Source organism: Peromyscus maniculatus, chromosome 3 (assembly GCF_049852395.1).
Source record: "Peromyscus maniculatus bairdii isolate BWxNUB_F1_BW_parent chromosome 3, HU_Pman_BW_mat_3.1, whole genome shotgun sequence".
In the NCBI taxonomy this organism is placed as follows: domain Eukaryota; kingdom Metazoa; phylum Chordata; class Mammalia; order Rodentia; family Cricetidae; genus Peromyscus; species Peromyscus maniculatus.
This window is the reverse complement of record NC_134854.1, coordinates 65682859-65700235: the sequence shown is the minus strand read 5'-3', so window position 1 is coordinate 65700235 and position 17377 is coordinate 65682859. Positions and strand designations below refer to the sequence as shown.

The 17377-nt window shown below is 51.6% G+C and overlaps 1 protein-coding gene across 6 annotated transcripts; it reads right to left on the bottom strand.

Moving 5' to 3' along the window:
* Positions 1 to 595: 595 nt before the first annotated feature.
* Positions 596 to 17023, bottom strand: Znf775 (zinc finger protein 775). 6 transcript variants are annotated; one of them, XM_076566666.1, is made up of 6 exons: positions 16795 to 17023; positions 12363 to 12466; positions 11468 to 11666; positions 10402 to 10571; positions 7958 to 8039; positions 596 to 2915 (listed from the first exon to the last, which is right to left on the bottom strand). In XM_076566666.1, exons 5-6 carry the CDS (start codon positions 7986 to 7988, stop codon positions 1318 to 1320), a joined length of 1629 nt encoding a protein of 542 aa, XP_076422781.1. In that variant the 5' UTR covers positions 7989 to 8039; positions 10402 to 10571; positions 11468 to 11666; positions 12363 to 12466; positions 16795 to 17023; the 3' UTR covers positions 596 to 1317. The 6 variants fall into 6 exon arrangements, with proteins under 6 accessions (XP_076422781.1, XP_076422782.1, XP_006995501.1 ...); XM_076566667.1 differs by lacking the exon at positions 10402 to 10571; XM_006995439.4 differs by lacking the exons at positions 10402 to 10571; positions 11468 to 11666 and having other exon boundaries at positions 16795 to 17022.
* Positions 17024 to 17377: the final 354 nt, after the last annotated feature.

Here is a 17377-nt window from a genome sequence, read left to right as displayed (position 1 = left end):
AGCCAGGTGGATCTCTGTGAGTTCGAGGCCAGCCTGGTCTACAGAGCAAGATCCAGGACAGGCACCAAAACTACACAGAGAAACCCTGTCTCAAAAAACAAACAAACAAACAAAACAAAAGGTTAAACTCTTCTCCCTAGAGTGGCTTCGACCAGAGGCCAGGCTGAACTCAACATTGCTTGGCATCCTCAGGAAGATAGAGGCCCCAGGAGGCCAGTGTGTGCAGTTCTCTTCTCCAGAACTTTACTGGGACCACCTTCCTCCTGCCTCCAGCCCTGGAACTCATCTTTGGGGAAGAACACATCCAAGGCTATGGCCTGAGCTGGAGCCCTGGCTTCTGTCAACACCAGGACATCAGCCCCTCTGCTTTACAGGGGGAGGAGAGGTGACCTCAGAGGGATGAGCAGGGGACAGAGGATCAGTATGTGGGAAGAGACATGGAACTGACCTGAAGGAGAGTGGAAGACAGAAAACTACCCTCCAGCCTGGGCAGGACACATATGAAAGGCAGCCCTCACAAACACCCTCGGAATCCTAGGGAGTACACATAGCTGGTCTCCAGTAAGGATGACTCAGAAAGGACAGCGACACCACGTGGAATATTCAGTCCTTCATTTTCCTCCAACAGCAGTATGGGTACGGACCCAAGTCAGCCAAAGAAACCCACAGGCTTGGAACAGATGGCCCACTCCCGCACAGCCACCTTCCCGAGCAGCCGAGCTAGAGCTGAAACCATGTGACTGTACCCCAACCCTTAGTCATCACACACATCATCAGTTCTATGGCCAGGTCTGCCTTACCACGACACTCAGATGGAGAGAGACCATCAAATCATCCAAGCCAGCACAGGTGGCACTGTCCTTGGTGCTGGGGAATAGAAACCTTTGCTCTACTGCTGGTATCCTGGAGCCTGTGACATCTTCCCATGCGGATGACCCCGCTAACCATCTTGTAGCCTATGTGACAGGACAGTGCTACCATTGATCAGTTCCAGGCCATTGCACACAAGGAGGCTTTCCTGGGGACCCCAACATCCCTTCACAAGGCGCCTAAGGCTGAGGGCCAGTTCTGAATGGTGTACTAATGAACACATTCCCATCAAGGACACTCGGAGCTTTGATCTCACCTCCCCCGCTAGGCACTTTTCAGGCTTCTGGAATACCATCCTCAGGCCTGCGAACCTTGGGGAGCCTTTCAACAGGCTCTAACTTGGGGAGCATCAAGAGTCAGCATTCCTGTCCCTCCTGATCCCCCAAATAACACCCTGCAGGCACACATTCTACCACCCACCACCATTAGCTGCATGGGGGGCACACACTACGGCTCTTCTTCCTCCTCTGGGCGGGGGTGTGGTGCCTGAGCTCCACGATGCACACGCTGGTGCTTGAGCAGATGCTGCTTTTGACGGAACCCACGGCCACAGGCAGTGCACAGGTAGGGTCTCTCGCCGGTGTGGTTGCGCCGGTGTCGTGTGAGGTTGGGCTTTTGGCTGAAACAGCGGCCGCAGTCTGGGCACGCATAGGGCCGCTCGCCAGTGTGGATGCGCTGGTGGATGGTGAGCGCTGACCACCATGAGAAGCTCTTGCCGCACTCGTTACAGATGAACTGGCGCTGCTCACTGGGTGCAGCCAGGGTCTCGCACCCCTGACCACACAGCACTTCCTTGACACCCTGAGGACCGTGGGGCTTCAGAGCCACACTCCGGGCCATCTCAGCTTGTGGCTCTGAACCAGGCACACCACCCTGGACTGCCGACCGCGAACGCAGCAGCTCTGCCGTGGCATGTACCCGCTGGTGGGCCCGCAGTGCCGCACGGCTGGGGTAGTTCTGTCCACAGCTGGTGCACCTTGCAGACTGGGCACCAGGCAGGTGTGTGCGCAAGTGCTTGAGCAGGTGCTGCTTTTGGCGGAAGCTGCGGCCACAGTGCGAGCATGGGTGCGGCCGCTCACCCGTGTGGTTGCGCAGGTGCCTTGTCAGGTTGGGCTTCTGGCTGAAGCGGCGGCCGCATTCAGGGCATGCGTAGGGCCGCTCGCCTGTATGGATGCGCTGATGGATATTCAGGGATGACCACCACGTGAAGCTCTTACCGCACTCATTACAGATGAACTGGCGCTGCTCACTGGGACCTAAGCGGCCATGGGCTGCTGTCCGTACCCCATGCTGGCCCCACCAGCCCTGGCAGAGCCCCAGCCAGACCCACTCGGGGCGCCCGCGTGGGGATCCAGGGCGCAGGCGGCAGACCCGGCGGCGCGCAGCAGCATACCGGAGCATCTCCTGCAAGCTGACACGGGCACCCAGGCGGTCCCGGGCATGCGCTCGCTGATGGATGCGGAGGCCCACTTGGTGCCGGAAGCAGCGCTCGCATTCTGGACACGCGTGGGTGGCGGGTCGAGAGTGAGTCTTCTGGTGCTTGAGCAGGTGTTGCTTCTGACTGAAGCGTCTTGTGCACTCTGGGCAGCAGAAGGGCCTCTCGCCAGTGTGGTGGCGCTGATGGCGCTCCAGGTTAGGCTTCTGGCTGAAGCTCTTGCCACACTTGCTGCAGAGGTAAGGCTTCTCGCCCGTGTGTGTGCGCTGGTGGATCTTCAGGGATGACCACCAGCTGAACCTTTTCCCACAATCCACACACACGAAGTGACCCCCACCCGCAGAAAGTGCCGGGCTCAGTGGGCCTGGGGCTGTTCCCGGAACTCGAGTAGCCAGCCGTGCATCCTGCTCAGGAGGTGGGACCCACCATGCACCTCCAATCTCCTCCTGTGACCCCAGAGCCCAGGGCCGCCCCGCGGTCTGGCACGGTGGGAGGACGCCCTGCTGCTGAAATATGTTTTCCTTGTCCTTCTCTGGAAGCGCGGCCTGAGACACCACAGTCTGCAGCGGCCACTCTGGCTTCTCCTGCTTGATCCCCGCCAGCCCATCTCCTACGGAGGCAAAGGGAGAAGTCAGAAGACATCATCGTGGGATGCAGAGAGCTTAGAGAGGAAGAGGTGCGGGGAAGGGTGGAAACAGCTGAAAGAGTGAAGGCAAAAGTTTTCAATAGAGGGAAGAACATGGATAAGAAAGAACGAGGATAGGGAAGACTTGAAGGACCTAGATGAGCAGGCAGAAGGTGAAGAGTGGAGAAAGCCCACAGAAGTGTAAAACCAAGTGCACGGCTGGCTTGACAAGGCCATGGGGTCCCTCATGCATGAGCTGTCCTGCCTTCAATACCCAAGGTCCAGTGGATGCAGAGATGTTAATGAACCCAGGCAATGACACTTCCTGAGCCAGGGAGAAAGACAATGGCCAATGTTCAAAATTACCATTGTTTTTTAAAAGTGACTATGTGTGTATGCATGTGTGTGCACGTGTGTGTGTTTGTGTGGGTAGGCAGATGCAAGGTCGATATGCGGAGGTCCAAGGACAACTTCCATTTTCATGTAGGTTTTGGGAGTTGAACTTGGGCTGTCAGGCTTGCCCTGTTAGAGCATCTCCTGCCCTGTTAGAGCATCTCCTGCCCTGTTAGAGCATCTCCTGCCCTGTAAGAGCATCTCCTGCCCTGTAAGAGCATCTCCTGCCCTGTAAGAGCATCATCTGCCCTGTTAGAGCATCTCCTGTCCTGTAAGAGCATCTCCTGCCCTGTTAGAGCATCTCCTGCCCTGTAAGAGCATCTCCTGCCCTATAAGAGCATCTCCTGCCCTGTAAGAGCATCTCCTGCTCTGTAAGAATATCGTCTGCTGAGCCATCTCACCAAACTAAAACTTGCTGTTCTTTTTCTAGGAGAATGGGCACCAGGAGCTTTCTAGGCATGCCCAGTCCCTCAGTGGTTAGGGCTACCACACCCCGAGTCACCGACCCTCTGTCTCCACTGGCAGGGCCCCTGCTCCAAAACAGTAGCTATGGAGCAGGAACACCCCACTGGAAGGACCTCCACCTTTCTCTCACAAAACCATGAATGAGGAGGTAGGCCCCAAAGGCTCAGCATGGAAAAAGGTAGTCCGTGCCCTTTTAGTGAAGGTAATCCATTAGAGCAGTGGTTCTCAGCCTTCCTAATGCTGCCACCCTTTAAACAGTTCCTCATGTTGTGGTGACCTCCAACCATAAAATTATTTCATTGTTACTTCATACCTGTAATTTTGCTACTGCTATGAATCATAATGTAAATATCTGATATGCAACCCCTGTGAAAGGGTCATTCACCCCCAAAGGGATCACAACTCATGGGTTGAGAGCCACTGCACTAGAGCTCAGGGGAAGAGTGACCAGCCCACAGCTTACACCCAGGCTCCGGGTGGTAAGAAGCCATAGCGAAGACTGCTTTAGAAAGGGCAGAGTATAGACGCGATTCACTTATGTAAACATGAAATCTGGTAAAACTACTGTGAGTTAGATCATGGCCCATCACAGAGGAACAGGCTCTGAGGTCCTATCTGTGTTCTTCTTCGACGCAGGTCCTGGTTACAAAGGTGGGCTGCTTTGTAAGAATTTATGAGCTTGTAACGTGTGCACCTTCCTTTGTGTGCTATGTTTCAGTAAGAAGCTCACACCTGATAAAAAGAGGCAGTACGAAACAGTCATGAGCCAAGAAGATTTGCAAACAACAGATTTCAGCATCAGCAAAGCAACACATTCAAAAAGGTAGGAAAAAAAGATTAATAAAGTTAAAAATAAAGTCTTGCAAAGTACAAAAGAATTCCAACAATACTAAAATATCATGAATAGCCTTTATATCAATCACTAAATCTATAAATATAAAGTAAATAATATTACAAGAAAATATAAATTAAAATGAATTCAAGAGCAGGTTAAAAGGACTGGAGAGATGGCTCAGTGGTTAAGAGCACCAGTTGCTCTTCCAGAGGACCAGGGCTCAGTTCCCAGTGCCCACAAGGCGGCTCATAAACCTCCTGTAATGACACCCCCTTCTGGCCTCTATGGGTACTGCATGCATGTGGTGCACAGACACACGCAGGCAAAATATGCATACACATAAAAATAAAAATGGCCCAGCATAGCCTTTAATCTCAACACTTGGGAAGCAGAAGGAGGCAGAGCTCTGTGAGTTTAAGGCTAGCCTCACCTACATAGTAAGTTCCAGGACAACCAGGGCTACATAACCTCCCTAAAGAGACCGCTTTAAAAAAACAAAAATAAATAATTTAAAGATAAAAACACATTTTAAAATGATTTTAAATAAGAACAGGTTAAAAAACTGATTTTATATATATATATATATATATATATATATATATATATATATATATATATATATATATATATATATATGAGATTAATGTGAAAGCTAAATTCTAGCCCAAACTGGGTTATAAACAACATAGCTGCATCAACACACTCTATAAAAAATTCAAAGGAAGTATGAGAGATGGCTCAGCATTGAAGAGCATGTCCTGCTCTGAATTCGGCTTCAGCACCCAGGTGGGGTGACTCACAACCAGCCGTAACTCTAGCTCTTGGGATCTGACGTTCTCTTCTGGAGTTTGGGAACATGCACATGTGCAGCATACACTCACAGACACACACTCAGCACTCAAAAATAAAATGTCTTTTAATTGATATGAAAGGATGATTCCCAGCTCTGGAACTAGTTAGTCAGTAACTAGGAGGGAAGAGGGAAGGAGGAGAGGAGAGAAGGAGGGGCAGGGAGCATCTATAAGACAAGCCTACAAGAATGGGAACAGGCAAGAAAGTGCAGATTCACCGCACCTCAAACACAAACAAAGCAAGTTCAGCAGAATTAGAAATATTACAGCCTTGCTGGGATTTTTCCCTAGAAAAGGTAAAGATGGCATGATATAACTCTCGATATTATTATTATTATTATTATTATTTGGTTTTTCGAGACAGGGTTTCTCTGTGTAGCTTTGGAGCCTGTCCTGGAACTCACTCTGTAGCCCAGGCTGGCCTCGAACTCACAGAGATCTACCTGCCTCTGCCTCCCGAGTGCTGGGATTAAAGGTGTGCACCACCACCACCCAGCTCGATATTATCTTATAAAAAGTGAAATATCAGCTGGGGTTGTAGAGTGCTTACCTAGCAGCACAAGGCCTGTAATTGATTCCCCAGCATATTAAAAAAAAAAAAAAGTCTACCTTACAGCATTTTCAACAGATGCAGAAGAAGTCACATGAAAAAATTTCAGTCATCATTTTGGGAGGAGGAAGGGCATTAGCAAACTAGGGATATAAGGAAATTCAAGATGACAAAAGAACTACAGCAAGCTTTCTAGTCAGCAGCAAAGGATAGAAGACAGTATTCAGACACAGTAAGGACAAGTATTCTCATTGATACTATTTAACCCTGAGGAATCAGCCAAAGATAGAGGAGAAAAACACAAAGATACTTGAAAGAGAAAAAAAAAAAAACCTCGCATGTGCTTATGACTATTAACTTAGGTGTACCAGAGAGCCCACTAACAAATGGAGATACTATGGTTCAGCAAGACTGTCAGGCACAAAAGAATACAAAATTAATCACTTTTAAAAACAGACAACAGTCATTTATAATTGTGAGTGCCTTAAAAAGCATAGAAAATGTTTGTAAAGAAAACCACTAAATTTTACTGAAGAGACAAAGGTCTTAGTGCCAACTGTCTTTCTTTGGTAGCTTGAAAGAATGTCCTCCAAAGGGGGTCATAGAGTTGAAATCTTGGTCCCCAGTTAGTATCACTGGAGGTAGGCTTTGAGGTTTCCAAAGACTGGAGCCATTCCCAGTGCGTTCCCCTCTGTCCTGTCTGTCTGTCTATCTGTCTGTCTGATGGTTGTGGATCATGATGTGCACCCTCAGCTGGTCCCTCACCCCACCATTATGGATTCTAACCCTCTGAAACCGTAAGCCAAATTAAATGATTTTTCTTACAAGTTGCCCTGGTCATAGTGTTTCATCAAAGAAACAGAAGAGTAACTAAGACATTTTCTTTCAGGGGAAATTCAACAGGTTCCTGGTGCATAGCATTAATAAAAATCAGTTCTAAATTAATTTTGGTCTTCTCTGTGCTTGGTCATGAGAATTCATTTTAGTAAGTCATGCTTAAGAAGGCGGGCAGTGGCTTCAATTCTGTATTGGCAGGAACTGAATATCCAAGTGTAATGAGTTAAATTGATTATAGGACTGTCCCTGACCTGCACTGAAATCTGGGCAAAGGAAGTATTTGGTGCCAAGTATCTAACCTGGCAGTGAGTCTGAAGTTTATTCAATGAGAAGAGATCACTGTCCCTGATTGACAAGGTGCCTATTGAAATAACCCAGAGGCCCCCCAAGTTTAATGCCTTATCTAGTTAAGCTTAGATGACATCCAACCAGAAAGATGACCCCGGACAGAGCTCTTCTCCAGCTGCATGCTTCAGAGTGTAGAGGAATCTGGACCCAGCACAGACCCCTGCAGGGCCTACGACTGAGGAAGGGAGTGTGCTTGAACCTCAGCCTGCCCCAAGGCGCGCAAGTGTGATGAAAGTCTCGGGCCTCCAGGTACTGCTCCCCATTCTTATAACAGAATGCCAGGCAGGAAATGTTTCCACTCCAGGAAGCATTGGCCTGGGAAATCCCCAGACTGCCTGCTGCCTGTCATCACAGCAGCCTGCAGAATGATGAGGATCCTGAACTCGGCGTGACCCTGGGATCTCTAGTAGTCTGGCCTGATGGTCAGTGAACAACAGCTTCTGTTAGCCAACCGCCCTACCCAGAGAGCTCACTCCCCACGTCTGACTGGCAAGGCGTCGTCAAGTCCCAGTCCCAGCACTGAAAACAACAGCCCGCTTTTTACCGGCCTGCTGTGTCTCTACGGGCCTGGTTTTGCCTTTTTTATGCTCCCAACATTACTGTCTTTGTTTTATTCTTTGGATGACCTTCAAAGTCCTGGTCCCCACACTGAAATTCTACATTCTAGAAGATACTAGTTGAGGGAGGCAACTTACATTGGGCTCCAAGGAGGGTAAGGGTTTGGGAGAGGGAGGCTGGCTTCTCTTACCTGCGCCGTTGGCAACGAGGATGCTCTCCATCCCTGCAGACCTCCCCCTGCATCAGTGCTGCTGAGGTCTCAGCCCTGCCCGCTGCGGGAAGATGGAAGGAAAGAGAAAGAATGGTCCGTGGCACAGTCAAAACCCATTTTCCCAGCGCTCTCCCATCTCACAGCCCATGCTTTTTTTCAGAGTTCTATCGGCTCCCTCGGGTGAAATGTGCAGATGGGAAGGGAAGCGGGCACAATTCTCACGGACAAAGAGGAAACTGGGCCTGAGAGAGGCCTTGATGCGCCCAGAGACACAGAGATGGCTAGACAGCTGAATGTGTGCAAATTCCCTAACTCCCACACCAAAGCCTCAGAGTCCATACCCTCAGCATGGGTAGAGGGCATACGAAGGGCATGGCACCCGAGAGCCAGGTACCCCAGGTAAGGTTAGATATGGGGGACCTGTTCAAGAAGACACCTGGAGGGGCTGGGGATGTGACTGGCAGAGGGCTCGGCTAGCATGTGCAAGGCCTGGAATTCTATCCCAACACTATCACCAACACTAAGACAACCCCAGGAAGGCAGACCATCTCCCACACTCCCTACGTCAGTGGAAAATTCTTCCGATATCCTAGAACAAACCCCTCCATGACATCTCACAGCTGCTGTCGCCGCCTCCACCGCCACCGCCACCACCACCACCACCACCACCACCACCACCACCACCACCACCACCACCACCAAGAATGCAGGCTCACCACTCCCTAGTTCCAGATCTAGCATTCACCAATCTTATTTTACAATCGTCTTTTGAACTTCTCCAACTGCCTCCCTTTATAGCTGGGGTACGGCTTGAGACAGACCACACAGCTGCTTGGATGCCCCAGGCTTTGACCCCCCTCTGCTCTGTTCATCCCTACAATCTCTGCCTATCTCACCCTTCCTTCTTTCTGCTTAAGCATCACCTTACCAGAGCAGCTGGCTTGCCCCAGGACCCCTCACTGTTCGTTTCCATCCCCTCAGTTTAGGAGAGTGTGGGGCACTGTCCTGTGTAGGCCAGGCTGGCCTTGCTTGTCATGCACTCAAGGATGACCTTCAGTTTACGGCCTCCAACTCCCATCTCCCTCATGACCCCGTCACAGACCCGGGCCACCAGGCCTGGCTTTCTATGCGGTCTAGGGACAGAACTCAAGGCTCCCAGCATGCTCTGCACCCACTCTACCAACTGAGCTACATTCCCCAGCTCGCCTCCAACGTGTTTGACCACCTGACAGGCTCTGTGTATCCCCAAACACGCTGCCTGGCTTTGAGCTGTGGCTCACAGGTGGGCTCGTGCCGTCCACCACGCTGGTGTGACTGTCTCTCCTAAGGTTAGGGTCCAGCTTCACCCAACAATTCCCCCTTAGCACAACCAGGACTTTGTGGCTGGCTGCCCTATGGAAATTCAGAGCTGGTTTCACCCAGCCCCAGACAGGGACTTCTTGGCACCTTTGTCTGGGTTATCTGCACTAGAAAACCAACTCTGGGCCCTGGAGACCAGCCCTCAGGTATGACGTCCCCCATGCCACCTCCCCGAGTTTGTCCTGGGGGTGCTTCCCCAGACTAGAAATCAGAGCCCTGACCAGAAATACGAACCCCAGATGCAAGGCAGGGAGGAAATATTTCCTTTTCTCGGAGCATCTTCTTTAGAAATTTCTAGTTGCTAAGCTCTGGCTCTGTCCTCTCTAAACAAATGTAAATCTTTTCAAAGCTAAATAAGCCTCTAAATAAGCTTGACAACCCACTGTCTTCTTCAAGGGTCGGGAGCCATCCACTGGAGATAAAGCAGGCAGGAAGCCAGAGGCCTCTCTCCTCAAGGAAGTTGGATGCCTCCCTCCAGCAGGCTGGCACCTGGGCAGCAAACTTTTTTTTTTCTGTCATAAAAATATGACGTTTACCTTCTGCTCTCTCCTCCACCCGCTCCCTGCACGTGTCTTTCACAGGTCTGGTCACTCTCTTCTGTCCTACCCCCCCCCCCAATAAAGCTCTGATACTGGGGGAAAAAATGATGCTTATTTTTAATTTGGAAAAGGGCAATTATCTAACAGATCGTCACCCCAACGACCAGCTGGACTCATAATGAGGGGCATGTGACATGTGACATCCTCCTGCCTGACGACCAGCCATGGTTTTTGTGAGAACATGATTGTGCAGTGGGAGGCATCTTCCTAGGCTACATCTGGAGCTTGATTTCCACTGTCTGGCCAAGCTATCATTCGTACTAATATTTATCCAATGGCGGAGGGGGGCGACCTTTCTTTCTCCTTTACCCCTGTGGGAACTCTTCTGTGGAGGCAGCAGGTTTTGTTTGCAGTTCTGTCTCCGCATGGGGGTCTGGGAAGCACTGTCACTGCATTTTCTCATAGACACTGACAACCACTGGAGGCAGAGAGGAGGGAGCAGCAGGAAGCCGAAGCAAGCCCTACCTGAGGGACATCTGGGGACTGGAGCTCCCTCTTGCCCACCACCCGTTACCTCCAGGTCCCTCTATTTATGTAAGTGAGTTTCTGCATCCCACACCTTGGAGACCACCTAGATCTAGAGGCCTAGAGGACCATAAACGGAGGTCACCTGGCCAGACTGAGAGAGTGCGGGCCTGGAATGCAGAACAGAGCAAGAGGGTCAGGAGTCAGCCTACACCATACCTGAGAGACCCTAAACCGTCCAGTCAGAGCACCCCTAAACTGCCCAGTCAGAGCACCCCTAAACTGCCCAGTCAGAGCACCCCTAAACTGTCCAGTCAGAGCACCCCTAAACCACCCAGTCAGAGCACCCCTAAACCGCCCAGCCAGAGCACCCCTAAACCGTCCAGTCAGAGCACCCCTAAACCGCCCAGCCAGAGCACCCCTAAACCGCCCAGTCAGAGCACCCCTAAACCGTCCAGTCAGAGCACCCCTAAACCGCCCAGTCAGAGCACCACTTCACCCACTCTGGCTTCTAAGAACTATTTCAAAAGTGGAACCGGAAGGGTTTTGGTTCCTGGTGACCCAGCCTGAGCACTGCCAGGCCACACCAGGCAGGAAGGGCAATCTTCTGCCCTGGTCACTGTCAAGGAAGCCCGTGACCCCATCCTCAGATCCGTGTGGGTTTGGGTGATGCACATCCTCTTCCCCAGGGGAGAGCCAAGAACCTCCTTGGCACAGAGGTACAGATGTCAGGAAGGGCAATCTTCTGCCCTGGGTCTCAGCAGGAACAGACATGGGAAAAGAAGGAAGGAGACCCACACAGGCCCAAAGGGATGAGGGAGAGAGATGAGGGGGATACAGAGAAGACAGAGATACGTGGAGGCAGGCCATGTCTTTTGAGACCTACTCCCTGTATGCTCAGGTGTTACATGTCTGCAGAACACAGGCTGGGCAAGCCAAGCCCAGGGTAGGTCACACACGGCCACTCTCGAGTCCTCCATGCCTCCATGCCACACCCTCCCAGTGTGTCTCTCATTCCACCTATCACTCTGCCGCGCCATTTACATTGTCCCTCCCCATAACCCACCTGACACACCAGCCAGCTGACAGGAGAGACACCCAGGAAGCAAGTGAGCAGCAGGCTTTCCACCTGAACACCCTAGCAAGACATAGGAGCTAAGGGGCAGGTGCACCCCCACACACTACTTCCTATATAGCCAAGAGACAGGAAGACAGGCTGGCCTAACCCCAGTCTTGACCCTCTCTTCTTTCCATCACCACGAGAACTGCGAGGACAGGACATACACAAGGTAAGGCCTCTGACCACGGTTTGGCTGTGAACTCCCCTGATGGGAAGTCCCCAGCCATCAGCTGCTCTGCCATCTGCAGAAACACAAAGAGGGGACTGTGGCCTGCAGCAGGCGGTGAGGGCTGGGACACGGGGGAATAACGAGGGACGTTGGTGTCAGCACAGACCGAAGTGCACGGGGTGAAGAAGAGGAACTGAGGTGAGGCCCAGTGACAGAGACAAGCAACTCAGGGGCCCGTCCAGGTCTCCCCACTCACCCCTCCCACAATGCAGGCCCCTGCCCGGGAATGGAAGTGAGAAGTGGACGGCACTTCGGTACTTCGTATCTCGTCATCCAATGACAAAAGCCCGGCCACTGGCTTTTCTCAGCCCAGAGGTCCCACGAGGTCCCAGTCCTGTTGAGCTCTCATCTACACCAAGGACCCTTTACCTTCCCAGGAGACCCAGGCAGGCGACAGCCCGCCTCAGGGCCCTCCCCACCTGTCCTCTCCCCCACTTCCCTTTCTGGCAAACACATCTTTCCCAGCCCTCACTGACCCTGCCGGGCCTCAGGGCACCCACCAGTGACATCATCCTTCTGCCTGCCTTCCCTGCTTGCCAGCCAGCCTCCCAGGGGACTGCCAGAAAACAGGGACGGCATCTGCAGAGGGACAGGGGAGAGTAACATCTGTACCTCTGTGCCAAGGAGGTTCTTGGCTCTCCCCTGGGGAAGAGGATGTGCATCACCCAAGCCCACACGGATCTGAGGATGGGGTCACGGGCTTCCTTGACAGTGACCTGGGGAAAGAGAGAAGAGCTGTCAGCACGAACAAGGAGAATGTCCCCAGCTGCTAAAACTGACAAGTATCAAGCACTCAGCCAGCAAAGCCCACACTGTCCTTTAGCTAAGGAAATCCTGCCTGGGTCATGTAAACGGTGGCATCAGGATAGATGGGGGGTGAGATGGAGCACTCTCCAAAACCATGTAGCCTCCAGGAGAAGGTACGAGACTTACCTGGAGGGCACCAGCAGCCAAGACAACCCTAAACTCCCCGTCCCTCGTTTTCAGGAGTTTGCCTTCTATGCCCAAATGTGCTTATTTAAATTCAGAAGAGCTGGAAAGATGGTTCCTAGGTTAAGAGCACTGGCTGCACTTCCAGAGGACCAGGGTTCAACTCCCAGCACCTACATGGCAGCTTACGCTGCCTGTAACTTCAGTTCCAGGGGATCTGACACCCTCACACAGACATACATGCAGGTGAAACACCAATGCCCATAAAATAAAAATACACAAACCATCAACAGATACAATAACAAGCATCCTTAAATTCAAATAAATTAACTTTTAAAATTCAGTTTCTCAGCCGGGCATTGGTGGTGCACGCCTTTAATCCCAGCACTCGGGAGGCAGAGGCAGGCGGATCTCTGTGAGTTCGAGGCCAGCCTGGGCTACCAGGTGAACTCCAGGAAAGGCGCAAAGCTACACAGAGAAACCCTGTCTCGAAAAAACAAAAAAACAAACAAACAAAAAAAAAAAATTCAGTTTCTTAAGCATGCTGGTCACATGCAAGTGCTCAAAGGCCACATGTGCTTGTCCCACTGTGACTGACAGCCAAGGCCACTGCTGTCTTCCTGGGGGGTGAGATCTAGGAGGGCAGAGCCTTGCCCTGCTGGAGCCCTGACACAAAAGAGCCCACACACACTGAATTGGGTAGTTAAGGTGAAGACTTAAAGCAGACACTCCCTGGCTCCAGTCCCTTGTCATCACCAACACATTGACTCTGTCTGGAATGGATTTCAGTCAAACAAGACCAACGGCCAACAGGAAGCTGAGAAACACAACCAAGTGCACACACGAGCAATACCCCCTATCCAAACCAGCTGAGCAAACACAAGTTCAAAGACACAGAACGGATACCTGCCACACTGCACACTAACCCTTCCCCCACAGTGTGCTTTCCAGATCCAGTGAGCCATGGCCAACCTCACCTGGCAGAATAGAAAAGACCTTTTGAGAGACCCAAGAATCCCATGACATTTATTACAGCACACTGTCATAACTGTTATATTGTAACATTTATTGATCTTACCCTCTCTGTCTAATGTATAAAGTAGACTGTCAGATGTATGTGCGGAAAAGACTGAGTACAGTCCAGTATTAGCTGCAGTTTCAAACACGCACTAGGAGCTGGGCAACACTGCAGCGTGTCCTCCAGACACGTGGAGGGCTGGAGGACCGGACTTGTAAACACAGGAAAGTGTCTTAAAACAGGCATGGGGGCTGGAGAGGTGAGTGGGTAGATAAGAGCACTTGCCGCTCTTGCAGAGGATGGGGTTCCGTTCCCAGCACCCACATGATGGCTGACACCGGTGTGTAACTCCAGTTCCAGGAGATCTGACTCCTGCTCTGGTCTGCATGCATGTATGTGGTGCATAGAGATAGACACAGGCAAAGCACCCGGACACATAAAGCAACACTGAGTCTTTTTAAAAAGATGCATTTCCTGACATACTAGCATTATTGGAGAGATGGCTCAGAGGTTAAGAGCACTGACTGTTCTTCCAGAGGTCCTGAGTTCAATTCCCAGCAACCACATGGTGGCTCACAACCATCTGTAATGAGATCTGGCGCCCTCTTCTGGCGGGCAGTCATACATGCTGTATACATAATAAATAAATCTTAAAAAAAAAAAAAAAAGATGCATTTCCAGCATCATACAGGCATGCCGATGTGAGGCACATCATCACAAATCAATACACGGTCCACTTGTGACAACAGAAACAAAAGCAATCATGATAAAGTCTTCTCAAATTGAATGTAGTAGGACCTTCATGTAATCCAAGCTTTCAGTAAACAGGAACCCCAGGAGTTCAAGGCCAACCTAAGCTATATTTCAGGTTCAACACTAGCCTGGGTTACATAAAACCCTATCTTTAAAATTTTTTTTTTAAGTCTTTGAATATCCAGAGCCATATTAACACACATTCACTCCAAGAAACAGAATTTAGGGAGGGAGGAAACCCTGAGTTGCCTTATGGGACATGATGACTAGAATGTGCCCAGCAGTCCGTGCAGTGTGAGCTCATCCAGGGGCTAGCCCACACAGAAGCAGCAGGTCCTTACCCCTCTACCCACTTTCGGTGAGCTCAGTTACCCCAAGTCTAAATCATCAGCCCAAGTTTCTCCCTTGAGCCCACACCAAGGCTGGCAAAGTTCTTCCAGGCCTCCACATCACACCTAGAACGGGAATCAGGAACCCATCCCGGGCCACCTGTCACCAATTCTGAGTTCAGTTCTCACTGTTTCTCACCTAACTGACTTTAAAAAGTCAGTGAGAGCACTTAATACATCAGTTCTCGACCTGTGGGTCGCCTAAGACCATGAGAGAACACAGATACTTATAGTCCGAGTCTGACAGTGGCAAAATCACAGTTATGAAGTAGTAACTTCGAAACAGTTTATGGCTGGGGGTCACCACATGAGGAACTGTATTCAAGGGTTGCAGCCCTAGGAAGATGGAGAACCACTGGCTGAGTGGGTAAAAGTGCTTGACATGTAAACCTGTTGACCTAAGTTTGATACCCAGAACCCATGTGATCCACGTGGTGGAGTGTGAGAGCCAACTCCCAAAACTAACTCTCTCTCTCTCTCTCTCTCTCTCTCTCTCTCTCTCTCTCTCTCTCTCTCTCTCTCTCTCCCTCCCTCCCTCCCTCCCTCCCTCCCTCTCTCCCTCCCTCCCTCCCTCCCTCCCTCCTTCCCCCCCCACACACACAAAATAAATACAATCTGAAAGTTTTACTGATTTTCTTGGTCCCTCCAATCCATCTGCCACCCAGAACCCAAATACTTTTCTAAAACTGCAATTTGGACATTTTTCTCCCTTAACATGCTTCAAGGGCTCCCAGACACTTGGAGATTTAGCCAGAACGTCTTGGCAAGGTCATTCAAAATTTAGTCTCTGGTTACCTTTCCCCATTGTCCCATGTATGCTATGACCCAATACCCAGATTTCTTGTCTCCTCACCCACCCGCAACCTCTGACCTGTCTTGCAGTGACCTTGCCCATACCCCTTTCCGGCCCAAATCAGGGGTCACTTTGCCGGAGACAGACACCTTTTGGAGACACAAGCTAATGTTTCTGTGTCATCCAAACAAGTACTCAGGGTAACTGTCATCATCAGTGTTTTCTGTTATCAGAGGAGATCAAACACATCCTAATACAGGATGCCTCTCCCGCAGCACACAATCCAGGCGCAGCCTTGTAGACCATTACAAAACACGGTTATGAGGGCTCACTTAAATAAATGTCAGTTCGTCAGCCACAACTGATTGGTAGAAGCACAGAATCATGGAACCTTGGAATTGACAGGACACAAATGCTATGGAATGTTTTCATGCAATTGCTGAACACAGGTAAAAAACAAAACCGAACAAACAAAAATGCGGAGCCTGGATTGTCACTTGCCTCCAACCTCAGGTGACCACACCCAGCCTCCGCTGCAGCTGGAGACCATTCCGGACTCTAGGTCGCCGGACACCACACCCACTGAAGCTGCTGCAAGCATTTTACTTGAATAGTCTCGGGAACCCCCTCCCCCGAAAACGCGCACACAGCTGTAACTTCTGTGTGTTTTTCTCTCGCTTGTTCTCCACCTCCATCCTCATCCCAGGTCACCGAATCGCTCACTTAGGGATCACCTACTCGGAGTCTTTCTGTAACCAACACTGGGGTTCCTGTCTCCAGAAGCGCGTCTCCGCGGGGGTGGGGGTGGGGTGGGCAGACAGAGAACTCAGAACAACCAGAGGGGCCGCGCGTAGACTCTCCGCTCTCCAACGGTCCGACCCCTTGACCTCGCTGCCCTGGCCTGCCGCCCCCCAGCCAGCCTCAGGTCTCTCCCCGCTGCGCTAGGCAGGGTGCTGGTGGTGCAGAAAGTTGGGGCCTGGAACTGAGGTGCGCGCGGGACTCAGGGCACCTCAGGGCCCGGGACCCATCCTTCCTCTACAGCCCGGGACAGCAGAGCAGCACCGGAGCAGCGGCCGGGCGCTGGTCCATCCCTGCACCGCCCCTCCTGCCTGGAATGCACAGGGACTCGGGGTGGGGAAGGGGGGGCTGGGAAATAAATACCTTTGACTTTGTAGCTAAGGTTAACGGGAACTGCTACCCAAGGGGCGACTTGGGCACCCGGCTCCCGGCCACGGCCAGTCCCGGGGCAGGCGGGGCGGGCAGGCGCCCGTGATTGGCTGGCCGCCCTGCATAGCCCTGTCTGCGGATTGGCTGTGCGGCTCAGATGACAGTCCCGGCCCTATCGGAGCAGCCCGCGGGGCGGCCCCTTTGTTCTCCGGAGCCAATAGCCAGGGTCTGACCTCGCCCGCGGACGAGCGTCCCTGAGCGGTCAATCTTTGCGCCGAGCACTGCTGGGATGAGAACGGTGGTCTCCGGCGGCGTCCTGGGCTGGGCGATATTACGTCGTCCTCCCCTGTCCACCGGGTGCCTCGGATCTGCCCGCCTTTGCGTGCTCTGCCTCCCGCACAAGCGCGTGTTGACATCTGAACTCGTAACATAGGTGCGGGGTCCGGCAGTAGCTAGTATTCTCGTGGTGCTACTGGTGTCGGTCCTGGGAAGCCGTCGCGGGCCACCACTGTTAGGAGCCCTCTCGAGAGTATGTCCATTTTAGTGTGACCCTTTTTCTTTATTCCCTGAGAGCTGT

Excerpts from the sequence above, each read along its gene's own strand:
- Znf775 (XM_076566666.1), bottom strand. The coding sequence starts at position 7,988 with ATGGAGAGCATCCTCGTTGCCAACGGCGCAG. Across the intron at positions 2,916-7,957 it reads CCTCGTTGCCAACGGCGCAG|GAGATGGGCTGGCGGGGATC; the intron begins GTAAGAGAAGCC and ends TTGCCTCCGTAG.